The following is a 15,959-nucleotide window of genomic DNA, read 5'->3' on the forward strand; positions in this document are numbered from 1 at the left end:
CTTATATATTGCAAAAGGATGAACACTATAGCTTAGCTAACACCTCCATCACATCATGTAATTATCATTCGTTTTCTGTAGTAAGAGTATTTAAGTACCTTAGCAACTCTTAAGTATATTATAATACAGTATCATTTAACTGTAATCACCATCCTGTACATTGTATCTCCAGAATGTATTCATCTTACAACTGGAAGTTTGTACTTTTTAACTAGCATCTCCACATTGCCCCCAACCCTCAGCCCCTGGTAACTGTCACTTCAGCGTCTATTTCATTGAGTTCAGCTTTTGAAGTTCCTGCATATGAGAGGTTCCTACAGCGTGCGTCTTCCTCTGGCTTACTTCACTTAGCACAGCACCCACTGAGGTCCGCCTGTGTGTTGATCACAACATTGTATCCACAGCAGCTAGTGCATCTCCATTCCATATTTACGGAATAATTGGGTATGTTCTCTAACATCCCCCGCCGAACCTGTCTTGGCCATGCGCAGTTCAGAAAAGCGTGTTCAAAATTCTGAGATTTCAGGAAATACATTTTCTAACATAATTGATCAGGGAACATTTTTTTCTCCATAATGCTGATTAATATTTCATTTTGGAGATTATTGGGATAGATTATCTGTGAGATGAAGGAGTATTTGGCATCTTATGTCAGGCAGGAATGCTTTGAAAGAGTCAGTGCCATATGAATTTCAGTTCAAATTCAAAGATCTGTAAAATTTTTAAGATGTATATTGAGCTCAAACTGTTCTAATAACAAAGCTATTATCAGCGAAGACTGCAATTATAGGAGAGAAGTTCAGTCCTGAACTAGAAACTCATTGCATCTGTTTGTCTCCTCGGAGCTGGACTGGTCAACTGAATGTTGACATTGTTCACCTGTCAGTTGACATTGTTCACCTGTCAGTTGACATTGTGTAGTTATTAGGGCCCAGACACTGTGGCAATGGGACCAGATCCTCAACCACAGGAGTCAGGACTCCTGGACTCAATATTTGGCTTTTTCTACAAGAGAATTAAGTGCTCAGAGTGCTGGTCTACTAATGAGCTTCCAGCAGAGTGTTTGAGGGAAAATATGATACATATAAAGTATTCTTGAAAGCTTACCAAGTATTATTAAAATGAAAGACATTTCACTAAACCAATTTTTATAATCATTATCAAAACTTTAGACCCATAAGATTATAAAATATATTTTGCTTTTATTAAATTTAATAGAAAAAAGCATGAAAACTTTTATGATGATCAAACATCACAAAAGTAAAAAATGGTTGGAATGCTTATGTGATTTCAAAAAGAAGTGATTCCTTTCCCGCTGTTATCAGTGAACCAGCTAGATCTTGGCTACTCAGACACTGGATACTCACACTTGTCTGCTAACACCAGAAACAGATGTGTTAGTGTACTGTATTTATCTTTAATTCAGAAAGAATGAAATAATTGAGCCACATTGTGATGTCCACTGAGTGCCAACTCCGTGCAGGGCATGAGTTCAGTGTGTTGTATCCATTATCTCGTGAAATAACCACAGTGTCCGGGAGGATATTAGCAAGTCTTTGAATCACACCTGCACCTTCCCCTCTGAAGTCGGTCAATGTCATCCTGCCCCTGCTGGAGTCGGGCTGTCTCCCGGAACTCTTAATTGCACTAATCTAGATTTTTGAGCTCTGAAATTCTGCCTAATTTGGAACAGCCTGTTGATATTTTTAAATGTATGGTTGGTCCTCATCACACAGAGGTTCTATATGCGTGAATTCACCTACTTGCTAAAGTGAATGTTTAGCTCCCCAAGTCAGTATTTGCGTGCTCTTATGGTCCTTTGTGAACAGGTCCAAAAATATGAGAAGCCCAATCAATGCTCATGCACTCAGCTGAGAGCAAGAAGGGGACACACTGCCGTGTTTCACTCTCACTCTGTAAACAAGTGTCCTTTTTGTGATATGTGTACTTAGTGCCAATTTTTTTCATTTTTGTACTTGTTTGATGATGGTGTCGGTGTATAAAAATAGCCACTAAATGTGAGGCTGAATGCTGTTTAGTGCCATTAGCACTCAAAACTCCGTGATGTGCCTTTCAGAGAAAAATATATGTATCAATTAAACTCCACTTAGTCATAAGTTGTAGTGTTGTTGGCTATGAGTTCGATTAAATAGATCAACATTGTTTTTAAATAAGGTGTCTTTAAACAGAAACACACATAAAACAAGGTTATATATTGATTGGTTGATAAAAACTTTGTTAAGAGGCTCACAGGAACCTAACTCTGTATTTCCTCTAGAAAACATAAAAAATATCGAGTATTTTTCTGATTTAGTGTTTGTGGCAACTTCGTAAAATACAACTCCTTCAAATAATGAGGATCAGGCAACCCGCTGGCCAACCCTAATCTGCTTTCTGTCTCTATAGTTTGGCCTATTCTAGATATTTCATGTGGGTGGGATTATCCAATATGTGGCCTTTTGGGTCTGGCTTCTATCACTTAGCATAACATTTTCAAGGTATTGCATGCATCTTTACTTCATTCCATTTTTACAGCTGGATTCCATTGTGTGGATAGACCACACTGTTTATCCACTCCTCAGTTGGTGGACATTGGGTTTCCACTGTTGGCTATTCTGAAGAGCATCGCTATGAAAGCTATTGGATAAGATTTTGCATGGGAAGAGGTTTCATTTATATTGGATAGATCCTTTAGACCCTTCCTCTCATTTTTCCTGGCTTTGTTCTCAGTTTCAGTAATAGTCAAAAAATAGGAACTCTTCACCTCCTTAGCAGAGCTTGGTAAACACTGGGCTGTCCTATCTCCTTAAGCCTGATCTCCATTTGCCTGTCTTTCCCCAGAGCCACCCATTGGCCAGATGCACCCCCCGCATGGCAGTGTCACTCCGCAGAAGAACAGCAGCGTGCTTGTGATCATTGTGGTCACCGTGGGCATCCTCACGGTGCTGGTGGTGGTGGCTGTGGCCGTGATTTGCACCCGGCGCTCGTCAGCCCAGCAGAGAAAGTAAGTACCAGCTGTTGCTCAAAAGGAGAGAAGTCTCCCTTTAATCCCCTCTTTTCAATTCTACTTTTGAAGTCTCTCTCCCTTGCAATTTCATAATTCCTCACATGTGCCCTATCTCCTGACCTGGCCAAAACCTGCCTTTTGTCATTCCAGGCCTATTAACATACGGGAGTGAGGGCCAGACTCACAGGCTTAATTATAGCATCCTGGAGATTCGTTCTGCATTCCTGTTTAATTTTACTTCTTGAGGCCAGATTCTTCCTTTCAAGTGACAGCAGGTGTCCCTTAAGTAACACTTAGGGAACAGACTTCACTGTGTCTCCACTTATGGCCCTCTCTGCAATTCCGTATAAAAGGCGGGAGATGAATGCTCCTCTAGAAGTGTTTATCACTTTTGGCAAGGAGACCCGTAGGTGTTTAATCAACACCTGTTGCGTGAATGACCGCCTACGGAAAACCAAGCACAATGTGCTCACAGCGCCTTAGTTCAGAGACAGTAGTTAAGGAGGAGGAGAGGTCCAGGAATTTGGAGTTCCTACAACTGATTCTCAGAAAATTTTAGTAACTGAGGGCTTTGAAAGTACTTTTATATTATGCAGCCTTAGGCGCTAGTACACGCAGAGCATGGAACATCAAAGTACACAGTTTACAGTGGAAAGTTGGCTTTACTTCAGCTTATCCTTTTTCATCAGTACCCCACAACCAGTGTATTGACCTCATGTGAGCCAGGTTTGCGAATCAGCAATCGCCTCCTGGTTGCTCCCTGCCTCCTTGCCAACCTAGCGCTTTCTCAACCCCATCCCAGTGCGTCTCTTCCAGCCGGATGGCCTCACTGCATCGGCCATCCCAGGCTCTTCCCTCGTTGTCGTTGCTTTTCTGACGTAGCATGTTTTTCGTATTGTGGATCAAATGTCTAAACTCTCAGATGGAATCTACTCCGCTTTAACTACTATACATCATTTGCACTGATTTTCAAAGTTTTGAGAAAGATTCTCTAGCAAACAATTTCCCCTCTTCCCTTGTACCTCAGACTTCCTCTCTCTTTTTTAAAAAGCCCATGACTGTATTTGTGGGTGTATCGTGAACCTTCCAGCATCATGAAGTGAGGTGTTTAGAATCAGGTACATATGGAAGAAAGTTACCTGGGAGGGGGCATAGATGCAGCCTTCATATTTAATGTATATACAAGCGGGGGGCATTTCGTATCCAGCCGCATTCATGTGATTGGACTATCTTGAAGCTGAAGGTGGCTGGTGGGCTGGTCCACTGTGCTCCAACAGGAAACCAGGAAGCTGAGCTTAACGAGGCCCATCTCAGATGGAAGCATTCTGGGCACTGATAGCCCCCCACAGAGCTCCCGGAGTGTTGGGCGCTCAGTAAGGCTCTGGGGGAGAAAGGCAATGGAATAAATAATAGAATAATCTCGTGGGCCAGCATTCCCAGGAAAGGGGCGGCGCAAACATAGAGTGGTGGGACTTCAAGGCAACAGGTCTCAGAAGCAGAGCTGAGAAAAAGTCACAAAAATGAAAGTGGGGAGGACAAAAACCAAACTTGGCGTATTCCATGACAGTCTTAAAAACACTGACAAATTCACTAAATTAAATTTAGCCAGCCAAACCATCCAAAACAGGGTATTTTGGTGGGGGAGTTTCATTTTTATCATTGCAAGAATACTTGAGGGTTATATCTACCTGATGAACTGGAATACTGGACATAGTTTGTTCCACAGAGAAAAATGCCCAGTCTTCTCCATGTGTGAAAGTGAAATTTGTTGCTATTTAGAGAAACTATCAAATTATCCTATTAAAAATATTTATTTATTTATCTTTAGAGGGCAAGGGAAGGAGAGAGGAAGAGAAACATCAATGTATGGTTGCTTCTCGTGCATCCCCTGCTGGGAACTGGTCCCTGCTGGGAACTGGCCTGCAACCCAGGCATGTGCCCTGACTGGGAATTGAACCGCGATCGTCTGGTTTGCAGGCCCCCTATCAAATTATCTTAAATGCCACACAGAGCATTTTTGGCAAGAATTTAACAATTTTATTTAGAAAGAGTAGAAGCTGAGCCCTCAGTGTGACTCGTTTTTAAAATTAAGGAATGAAGAAAAGAACAAATCATTCCATCAGTAACTGAAATCTCTGAGAAAGTAAATTGAGAGTACCTGTACTAGGTGCCTCTCCTCCCTCCCAAAGTCGCTCAATATTTACTTGGCATATTTTCACAATGTTTTTTTTTTAGGAACAGACCCACTGGCATTCATCTTTATCTCTTTGTATATGTTAACAGAAAAGGGAGAAAAAGAAATGTTTCTCTTTCTAGGCATTTCTGAGTTTTAATTTAGGTTATTTTTTTTTCTTTCATTGAGGACTCCTCCCCTGATACCACCACCACTGAGCCTTTTAGAGCAAATTAAGTAACGCAGATGAAAGTGAAATCAATTCCAATTTGAAACTGAAATAATGTCCCTTAGAGGGCTCTCAGAAAAATGGGAGTTTAATGTAATTAATAAGGTGAAGTAGGAAACCCATTCATGGACTTCTTCAATATTTCTCTGTCTAAAAGTGCAAGAGAATGTAAATTTCCTTTGTGTTTTATTGGGGGACTTGAATTGAATTCCAACGGATTTGAAACCTATGTGTGTACTATCAGTAACACTTCATTCAGTGTAGTCTTTGCATTTTATTCTATAATTAATCATATTCACAAGGTTTATCACATTTACCTCATATATAATAATGAGGTAGGTGATTGGATTGAGTCATGTTCTAGTTGGTAAGATTTTCGTTTTTATGATATAAAATAACTAACAAAAGCTAAAACCCAAGATCTACTTCTGCTTCTACCACTTCCTTAAATAAATGATATTAAATTAAACCTAAGGGAAGACCTAATTCCTGTTAGTTTCCTCAAATGAGAAATAGGACTACATACTTTTTTATCATTCCCTCTCTCTTATAAATGCTGAAATTTCCCATGGAATAGTACTGAATTATAGAAACACATAGCAGCATTTAGCTTCAAGCTAATATGAAATAAATATAATTTTGCATTTCTCTTCATTATTAATTAAAATTTTTATACCACTTTGAAGAGATACCCCTCACACATTTTGACTTAGTGAGATTAGAGAATATTATAATATAGAAAAAGTGTTTTATAAAAGCTTAAATTGATGAGGGTGTTCTGTGTTTTTAATAAAGTAATAACATTTTCCTGACCAAAATATAGAACATGTATATAATGTATCCATAGATACTAAACACAACATATTTGATATTGATAATATCCTGGAAATCTAAGACACATGAATATCACATTTCTAAAGTAGTAATCTGTGTAGATGATCAACAACTTGTCTGAATGCATTGAATTTAAAGATGTACCATATTGTTCAGACTATAAGATGCACTTTCCCACCCTCCCCAAATTTGGGAGGAAAATGGGGGTATGTCTATAGTCCGAATGTAGCTTTACATTTACATTGGTGAAATATTATGTTATTTATGTTATTAAATATTTTACCACATTTTTGCTTCAAATATTTTTTCCTATTTTCCTCCTCTAAAACCTAGGTGCATCTATGGCCCCCCAAAATGGGTAAATAAAATCCAAGGTATACTAAATAGAATCTCCAGTGGACTAAGCCTCCTATTTGATTTGACAGGTACACGGCAAGTTTTAAATGTTAGCACCCATTCAAATCTTTACTAAAATAATTATTTTCATTACTGAGGATCAAATATCTAAACTCTTAAATGAAATCTACTCTACTTTAACTATCATAGATCACTTGTGCTGATTTTCAAAGTTTTAACATTTTAATCATTTTTCAATACCCACAAGTTCTAGGCAAAGCAAGGAGCAGGTGGGCCAATAAAAAATCAAAGAATAACCTGGCAAAAATACTTTAAGCCAACAATGAAAAGTGTATCGTCTGCATCGTACCAAGTACTTGCAGATCTGATTGAAGGTAACTCTTGAGCTATACATTTTTCTGCATGTTCTCAAGGACTGACCCCGACTGGTATTAAAAAATGTTTCTACGGGGCAAAGCCTCCTAGAATCTGGTTCCCTCCACTTTTTCAGCTTTACTACCAATCATGTCCCAGTGCAGGCTCCTGACTCCACAAAGGCAGACATTCCCAAGAGCCACATCGTCTTTCATTCGTTTAGTAAGCTCCCAGTGTCTAACCTATCTTTGCATTTCTAGTACTTAGCAGAATTCATGACACTTAGTCAATAGTTCATAAACAGCCACTGAATGAACAAATGAATAAATGTTTTTAAAGTGCTGCATGATGCCGGAGGAGTGAGAGCAACACAGTTCACTCCAGTACCACGAGAGGAAAGCCATCCACACACTGGGAGCATCGGGCTGGCTCAGTGGACAGACAGTGATCAAGGCGAGGCAAGAGGTACAGGGAGAGATCAGGGAAGTGACTTAGGTATTTATTTCAGGGTCACACTGACCTAATGTGGTGAGGAAGCCTTCTTGCAGGAGAGAGGAAAGAATCACTAGTTTGTAAGTAAATAGGACTGTGGAGGCACTCTGGGCACAAGAAGTAAGATTCAATAATCAGATGGATGGATTATAGATTGATAAATAAAGCAAAACACAGAACACCAGTCAATGATGATGCTGTGAAAAGCTTTGCCACAGTACAAGAAATAGTGGAGAGCCTTAGAAGACACCTCGCTTTGTCTTTATTTGAAAAGACATGTGATGGGAAGGAAGGCCCCTATTCTACAACTATTTTTGAAAGTCAAAAGATTACTGGTACCTGTAACAAAAGGTGTGTGTGTGGGAAGGATAAGTGTGCTATGGCTACATCAAATAGAAAAACTAACTTTAAAATAAAAACAAATCAACAACACTGAATAATTCACTGACTGTGCTTCTACCACTTTAGGTGCATCAGGCTCCCCTCCAGGTTGCTGGGTCTCACCTCTCCCTAGTTTCTGATTCATAAGGTCTGAAGTGGGGCCTGAGGATGTGCATTTCCAACAAGTTCCCAGGTGATCCTTCCTGCTGGAACCCCTGCACTAGGTTCACCTGCACACAAATGTTGTAGATCCCAATGGTGAGACAGAAGAACTGGGGGCCAGTGGACAGCAGTCATTGTGTCAAGGAATGGGCAGATGGACAGGAGGCCAGGGCGACAGCGTTCCTGCAGATTGGAAGACAAATGTCAGACCACGTAGGTAGGAGCAAACATCAGCCTCATTACAGATCTGCCGGACGGCTGTCAGAAGGAGAGGGAGGCCTCTCTAAGGCCAAAGTTGTATCTCTTGATAAAAGACAATATAGAAAACAAAGGTAGTTGAATGGTCTTTCACAGAGTAAACACAAAAAAGGAAACAAAAGTCTATTTAGAGATCTTCAGATTCTTGACTGGCAGTAGCCTTGGTGCATGAATAGCTTCTCAGAGGGGAACTGATCTGATTAAAATCCAAATGCATTTTATCAGGAATGATCATTTCTTTCCATATGAACATTATAGATTATAACTTCAAAAGGATTCTTCCTCAATCAGGTTTGTAACTTTTAAAAATATATATAAAATTCATCTGGGGATATTTGGTCCTGAGGTCGGAGCACTGATACATGGAGGAATGGATAAGTCATGTGCATAAGCAGAGAGAAACAAGAATTTAACCCTGCTTCTAGTTTCAAACATTATTTGGTAGGTTTATTTACCACAGGCTATTTCCATATTGAGTTACTGCGAACAAATTGTTCTGGTTCTGGATATGGGAACTGGGGCTTCTCCATGTGCCATTATGTAAGCCCTGGAGTCAAAGTTACTTAGCATTTTGACTTGTTAGAAAAATAGATAACAGGGTGAAATCTCCAAGTTTGAGGATGACACTGAATTGGTCTGACTTGACAGGGTTAGATTACATAAAGAGCCATTGTGAGTTGCACACTAGTTTCCTGTGGGCAGGTGGAATGGTAAGAAAATGAATTCTGGGAATGGGTTAGGTAGCAGAGAGTTACTATCTTAGGGGTTATTATCTAGGGGTTATTCTGTAGGCCACTGCCTAATGTCAGTATGAGGTTGCTGCCCGGAAATCAGCCAAGCTCTGGTCCTTTGGTGGGAAGCATCAGAGCAGAAAACAGTGCATTCTTTTTCTCGTAAACTACTAACTAGATATTAAGTCTGGGGTTCTTTGTTTTTTATTCTCATCAGCATGCTTCAAGAAAAACAAGGAAAACCGTTTTAGGGAAAATTTAACACATCACACCAGCGAACACGTATTGCTTGCTGAATATGTACCAAGCGTTTTACTCAGTAGCTGGGAAAACAAGGCCACCCTCAGTGGCCCTGCACAGGTTACAAAGAGTTTTCACGGACCGATTTAGCAGCAGGAAAAACTGTTCTTACAGACATCTGCAAGCAAGGAAAGTGAGAAGGAGGTTCTGCTCTGGGCTCCTGTCAAGTTTGAACTCTCTGAAGTTTGCCTTATAAGGAAACATTATTAGTTTAAAAGAAGTTGAAGCTATAAGCGGAGATTTTTAAAATTATAAAGGTATAGAACAGAGATGGAAAACTCTTTCTTGAAAAGGCCAAATAGTAAATATTTTAGACTTTGTGGGCCATGTCATCCTTGTTACGACTATTCAACACTCCAGAGCAACGATGAATAGCCTGGGCAAGATTTCAATAAAACTTTATTTACAAAAGCAGACAGCAGCACTGGGCAGGCCTGTCCTTCAGGCAGTGTTGCTGACTCCTGTGGCAGGGAATGGGGAGCAGGAGCATCGTGGTACTTCACTTAGCAAGGAGCAACTGAATCTCACTAGGCCCATGAAGAGGTGAGCACTGAAAAAAATACATTTATGATCGCAAAATTCTTACTGAGTAAAATAAGAGACATTTGAAGCACACTTTGAAATTGTGTTCTTCTCTTTTCAAAAGGATGAGTCTTCCTGTGTTTGAATCCAGACCCTTAGTGACTCCAAGAGAAAAGTGTTTCCTTGTCCTACGAATGTCCTCCTGTGGTCTTTTGTCTTCTGAGAGCAAGCATCCCAATTACACATTAAATTGTACAGCTGTGGTAGATACTGCCCCCTAAGCTCCTTTCTTGGCTGTTGGCACAGCTTCTGGCCTTTTTATTTCTATTTGCCCTTTCAAAGCATTTCCTTCATTTATCCCTTAAGCAGATGTTACAGTCAGGTACCTTGTGCCTAGTTCCAAAGATTGGCATATGGCTCCATCTAACCCATTGTCAGCTCCTGCTTGAATTCACAGCAGGAGTGGGGGGTGCTGCAGGGAGGTGCTCCCTGGCAGGCCGCCCAGGCCCTGGGGATTCACCACCACGTCTCCTATAATGCGGTGAGGCTCCTGAGAAAAGAGGAAAGGCAGCCAAGAGGAGACTGCCAATTCCTGGATTTCACAGGTTTCCTCGTGGGAGTGCTTTTGTTTCCTTTGCCTGCTTCTAACTTGAATTGACAGAGAGAAGACAAGAGCAGCCATTGAAAAGCACTCACTTTTGCCTTCTAATTCCGTTCCATAGGAAGCGGGCCACCCACAGTGCTGGCAAAAGGAAGGGCAGCCAGAAGGACCTGCGGCCCCCTGATCTCTGGATCCATCATGAGGAAATGGAGATGAAAAACATCGAGAAGCCGCCAGGCACCGACCCTGCAGGAAGGGACTCCCCCATCCAAAGTTGCCAAGAGCTCACGCCAGTCAGTCACAGCCAGTCAGAAACCCAGCTGGGGAGCAAGAGCACCTCTCACTCAGGTATCTTTCATCTCTGCACCAGGAAACACATTTTGTTCATTCTGGACCCCACCAGGGTGTTCCCCACTCCCTCTTTTGCAAGGTATTCACCCCACTAATTTGCAGTTATTCTGCAATAGTTGAAATCATTTGATATAAATTTGGTTGATTCACCTGGTTTACTTTCTATCCCATCCTTCTGTTGGCTGCCTTTTATAATTGCAATGCCTCTGGAGACTTCTAAGAGGTAGAATGTGATACCATACCACTGGGAAATTCTGAAATACAAAGCATCGATAAATTGATTCCTTTTTGTTAAGTCTTAAAATGTTTGTCAAGGCAATAAAAGTTGAAGCCATTGTACAATATTTAGTTCCCTATGTCTATGGATAATTGAAAGTTGATTTTAAATTGGCTGTCAGTTTCTTGCCTTAAAAAATCACATCAGAGACACTTGGAATAGGAAAATATTGACTATTCTGTTACTTTGCTTTGATTACTATGGAGATCAAATCTCATCATCACGCAAACACACTTGAATGGTCACTAGCCTGGTCTGATGGAGTCTATTTGAAGGCTCTGCAGTTATGAAAAGTGACCTGAAGAAAAATCCACTGCTTAATAAAATGGCGCAGAACAATCCACATACAAGAATAACTAAGAAATCTAGAAAGTGGTGGTAAGGTATTTTGCATTTTGTGGGTCCTCATAATTCAACATGCTTATGGAAAGTTAAATAATCAACCAAGTGCTCTCATCAAAAAAACTCTTGGGACTTCTGGCCAAGATGGAGGCGTAGGTAGACACACTGTGCCTCCTCGCACAATCAAAATTAAGGACAACAAAAATTTAGGAACAAAAAGCACCCAGAACTGACAGAAAATTAAACTGTACAGAAGTCTGACAACTCTTCATCCAGACAGGTAAGAGGGGCAAAGTCAGCAGCCGGCAGAGGGGGTCGTGGCAAGAAAAAGAAGTGGTTGGTGGACCCTGGGCACGGGGTGGCGACAAGCAGACCCAATGAGGCGCACAAGGTGGCTGGCTGACCGCAGTTACATATTCGCATGCAGATGAACCAGGTGAAAATGGGCAGCGAGACAGATTGCGCAGCCCAGGGCTCCAGTGCCTGGAAATAAAGCCTAAAAGCACTGATTGAAAACACTTGTGGGGGTTGAGGTGCCAGAAGGGACTCCCAGCCCCACAGGAGAGTTCGTTGGAGAGACCCACAGGGTCCTGGAATGCGCACAAGCCCATCCACCCAGGAACTAGCACCAGAGGGGCCCAATTTGCTTCTGGGAAGAGGCAAAGGGGACTGAAATCCAAGAGAGAGTGGAGCATGCACCATTGTTCCCTCTTGGACCCTACCCCCACATACAGCAACCCAGCAACTGGGTTGCCCCGCCCTGGTGAGCACATAAGGCTCCGCCCCTCATATGTAACAGGTGTGCCAGACCAAAAAATATGGCTCAAATGGAAAAACAGATCAAAGCCCAAGAGCCAATATATCTCAGTGACCAAGAGATAGCCAACCTATCAGATGCACAGTTTAAACCCCTGGTAATCAGGATGCTCACAGAATTGGTTGATTATAGTCACAAATTAGAGGAAAAATGAAGGCTACACTAAGTAAAATGAAGGAAAATGCATAGGGAACCAATAGTGATGGGAAGAAAACTGGAACTCAAATCAACAAAGAGGACTGGAAGGAAGAAAAAACAACCAAACAAAAGAATGAAGAAACAAGAATTCAATAAAATGAGGGGAGGCTTAGGAACCTCCAGGACATCTTTAAACATTCCAACATCCAAATTATAGGGGTACCAGAAGGGGAAGAGGAACAGCAACAAGTGGAAAACTTATTTGAACAAATCATAAAGGAGAACTTCCCCAATCTGGCAAAGGAAATAGACTTCCAGGAAGAGAGGAAGTTCAGAGAGTCCCAAAGAAGTTGGACCCAAGGAGGAACATGCCAAGGCACATCATAATTACATTACCCAAGATTGAAATGAAGGAGAGAATTCTAGAAGCAGCAAGAGAGAGGGGGACAGTCACCTACAAAGGAATTTCCATCAGACTGTCAGCTGATTTCTCAAAAGAGACCTTACAGGCAAGAAGGGGCTAGAAAAAAAGTATTTGAAGTCATAAAAGGCAAGGACCTACATCCAAGATTGCTCTATCCAGCAAAGCTTTCATTTAGAATGGAAGGGCAGATAAAGCGCTTCTCAGATAAGGTTAAGTTCACGGAGTTCATCATCACCAAGCCCTTATTATACGAAATGTTAAAAAGACTTATCTAAGGAAGAGAAGGTAAAAAATATGAACAGTAAAAAGACCGCAAACTCACAGTTATTAACAACCATACCTAAAACAAAAGCAAACTAAGCAAACAACTAGAACAGGAACAGAACCACAGAAATGAAAATCACATGGAATGTTACCAACAGGAGAGTGGGAGGAGGAGAGAGGGGGGAAAGGTACAGAGAATAGCATAGACAGTAGGTAGAAAATAGACAGGGGGAAGGGCAAAATAGTATGAGAAATGTAGAAGCTGAAGAACTTATGACACATGGACATGAACTAAAGAGGGGGAATGTGGGTGGGAGAGGATGTGCAGGGTGGAGGGGAATGAAGAGGGAAAATGGAACAACTGTAATAGCATAATCAATAAAGTATATTTTTTTTAAAAACCTCTTGGTCTTTTCATGGTGCGTTTGTAAATTGAATAGCTGTTGTTTTTAAACCAAGTTAAAATAATTTCATTGTTTGAATGTGTAACTGATTAATGAGAATTGTTCTCCAAGAAGACTCAAGCCTCACCACATTTCCATTGTGCACACTTGACCCAGAGGAAGCACCTACATCTTTGCCAGACTGAGTGATGAAAGAGCTTGTAGACCACACTGGGCCTCTCTCAGCTTTGCTCTCCTTAAACACCTCTTCCTCTGTGTAAATAGATGCAGGGTAGACCAGCAAGCTTGTTGCATGAATAGGCTTCTATTTGGAGAATAAATGAATACTTGAGTTTGTTTTCATGAATCTCAATACTTTACGGGTATTCATTCTTATCTGTTTTTTTACTAGACATCTGGAGGGGAGAGCACCTCTGCTTCCCTCTAGAGGGAATGAAACTGTCCCCCTCAGAAGGTTTTGCCAAGGATTTCTGGGACTCCTCCATCTTGATTTTACCCTTTATCCTTCATGTTCTCAAATGACAGTGAGGACCAGCCAGACTAGTTTTGACATCTCTCAATACATGCTGGGAGAAGTTTACAAATGATAGCTACAAATGATAGCTGCTTTCTTAGGATGAGAGGATAGTTGTGCCTATTTGCCTCTAATGGGAGGACCTACTAGCCAGTTCCATAATAAGAGGGAAAATAACACTCAAAATCCTTCTAGTTATACTTCACATTACATTAATTGTTCTCTGTGCTATCCTGGTTGAAAGAGCAAAATTTCATGCCAATAAATCCTTTACTTTTCAGTGCTACACACTATTCAGAGCTTAAGTTTTGTATCTCTCAACAAATATTTTTATTAACTTTTCAAATCTGCCTATTTCTTGCTTATTAATTTAAATGGCTCTTTAGTATGATGCTTTATGAAATCATAATAAATTTATAGATAAAAAGATTTATTGTCTTTGGATCTTAAGTACTAGTTGTGTAAGATGTGGTAAATTCAAGCAATTGAATGGTATGGAGTTTTGAAAATTATATTACTAACATTTATTAGCAGAGAAAGATTTCATGTTACTTTTCTTCTTTACAAAACAATATATATGGTATAATGCCACCTTTAAAAATACATTCATATATGCCTTCTCACTTTCATGTAGACATGCATATGCAAAAATTACGCATAATGAAGCGTAAGTAATGTTATTTTCTGGGTAATAAGGTTAAGGTAAATTTTATTAGTGATGGTATCTTGTTTTGGTAATAAGAAATTAGTTAGCATTATTTCATATGTTAATAAAATGAAAAAGGCAGTAGAGTGTCTGGCTTGAGATGATGTAAAATGTTGAATCCCTGATGAAAGTGTGTCTGTCTCTCATGAGTATTGTTTTTCTTTTAGGTCAAGACACTGAAGAAGCAGGAAGCTCCATGTCCACTCTGGAGAGGGCCCTGGCTGCTCGCCGAGCCACCCGGGCAAAGCTCATGACCCCTATGGACGTGCAGTCCAGCAATCCTGGTGAGTCAAGACTGGCGGTGCCCCCAGGAGGAAACGAAGTGATTTCTAGTTGTGTCTTTTCTATATCAATTATCAAAAAATAATTAAAGTTTTACCTGAGCTTTTCTGGACAAATAAATATAGTGAAGAATGACTTAAAACCATATTATTTATAGGGAGAAGTCTGAATTTTCATTCTGTTGTGTTTGTAATGTACAATAAAATATCTGGCAAACAGTCAGCCAGACAGTTAAGACATAGTAAAATATGAGTTGACATATAAAGAGCTGAAATTTCTATCAATATTATTGACCTTATTCTAATAATCACCTTCATAGCTTTTTTTTTTACTTTGTAATGCTTCCAATCTTTAGACTTAAATAATCCAGCACACTTTGAGCAACTACTGAGATATACTCACACACTTACTACATACCCCCTTCTTGTCAAAGTTTTCTGTCATACTCCTGTGTTCACTGAAGATATTAGTATCTGGGGATCACTTCCCTTCCAATTACCTCTATGATCAATCTTGGTAATTACGATACCCACACAGACAATCCATCTGATGCCCTAGGCTCTTAGTTCCTTTATGTTACCTGAAATGATATTGGCTCCTTCCCACTGTAATTCATCAATTCCATGTCACACACTAAACCAGTAATCACAACCCTATAAAATGTCAGTTTCTACCATGCCTTTTTCTAGCATCTTATTGCTTTCCTGCTCACTTATTTGATTGTCCCCTTGCCAACTATTCTTCAGTCCCACTGTTATCTCCAATCCATTAACTCTGCCACCTTCCCAGTGTTCCTCATGGCCTCATGTTATCATTTTTATCCAAACTCAGCTTTCAATCCATTAACATCTATTACAGTTAGTCCCTCGCAAATACCCCCATCTCCTTTGGTCTTCCTTCCCCATTATATCACCTGAAAAAAAAAACAACCTGGTTAAATGAGTTTCTCTACCAACTCTTACCATACCCTAATAGCTGACACTGGAGAAAAACACAACCTGCTTCCTGAGTATTTATGACCACAATCCAAGGAGAGCTG

The 15,959-nt window shown here is 40.4% G+C and overlaps 1 protein-coding gene across 1 annotated transcript in view; it reads left to right on the forward strand.

Annotated features, from left to right (window-relative positions):
- Window positions 1-15,959, forward strand: part of DCC (DCC netrin 1 receptor) — a 113,391-nt gene that overhangs the window by 47,546 nt on the left and 49,886 nt on the right. Inside the window, exons 7-9 of the mRNA XM_037034415.1 lie at window positions 2,842-3,004; window positions 10,523-10,749; window positions 14,806-14,922. Coding sequence (XP_036890310.1) covers window positions 2,842-3,004; window positions 10,523-10,749; window positions 14,806-14,922 — 507 coding nt within the window. The remainder of the gene's footprint in view (window positions 1-2,841; window positions 3,005-10,522; window positions 10,750-14,805; window positions 14,923-15,959) is intronic.

The sequence above is a fragment of the Sturnira hondurensis genome, unplaced genomic scaffold (assembly GCF_014824575.4).
Source record: "Sturnira hondurensis isolate 20B ecotype Veracruz unplaced genomic scaffold, ASM1482457v3 Scaffold0001872, whole genome shotgun sequence".
Classification (NCBI taxonomy): domain Eukaryota; kingdom Metazoa; phylum Chordata; class Mammalia; order Chiroptera; family Phyllostomidae; genus Sturnira; species Sturnira hondurensis.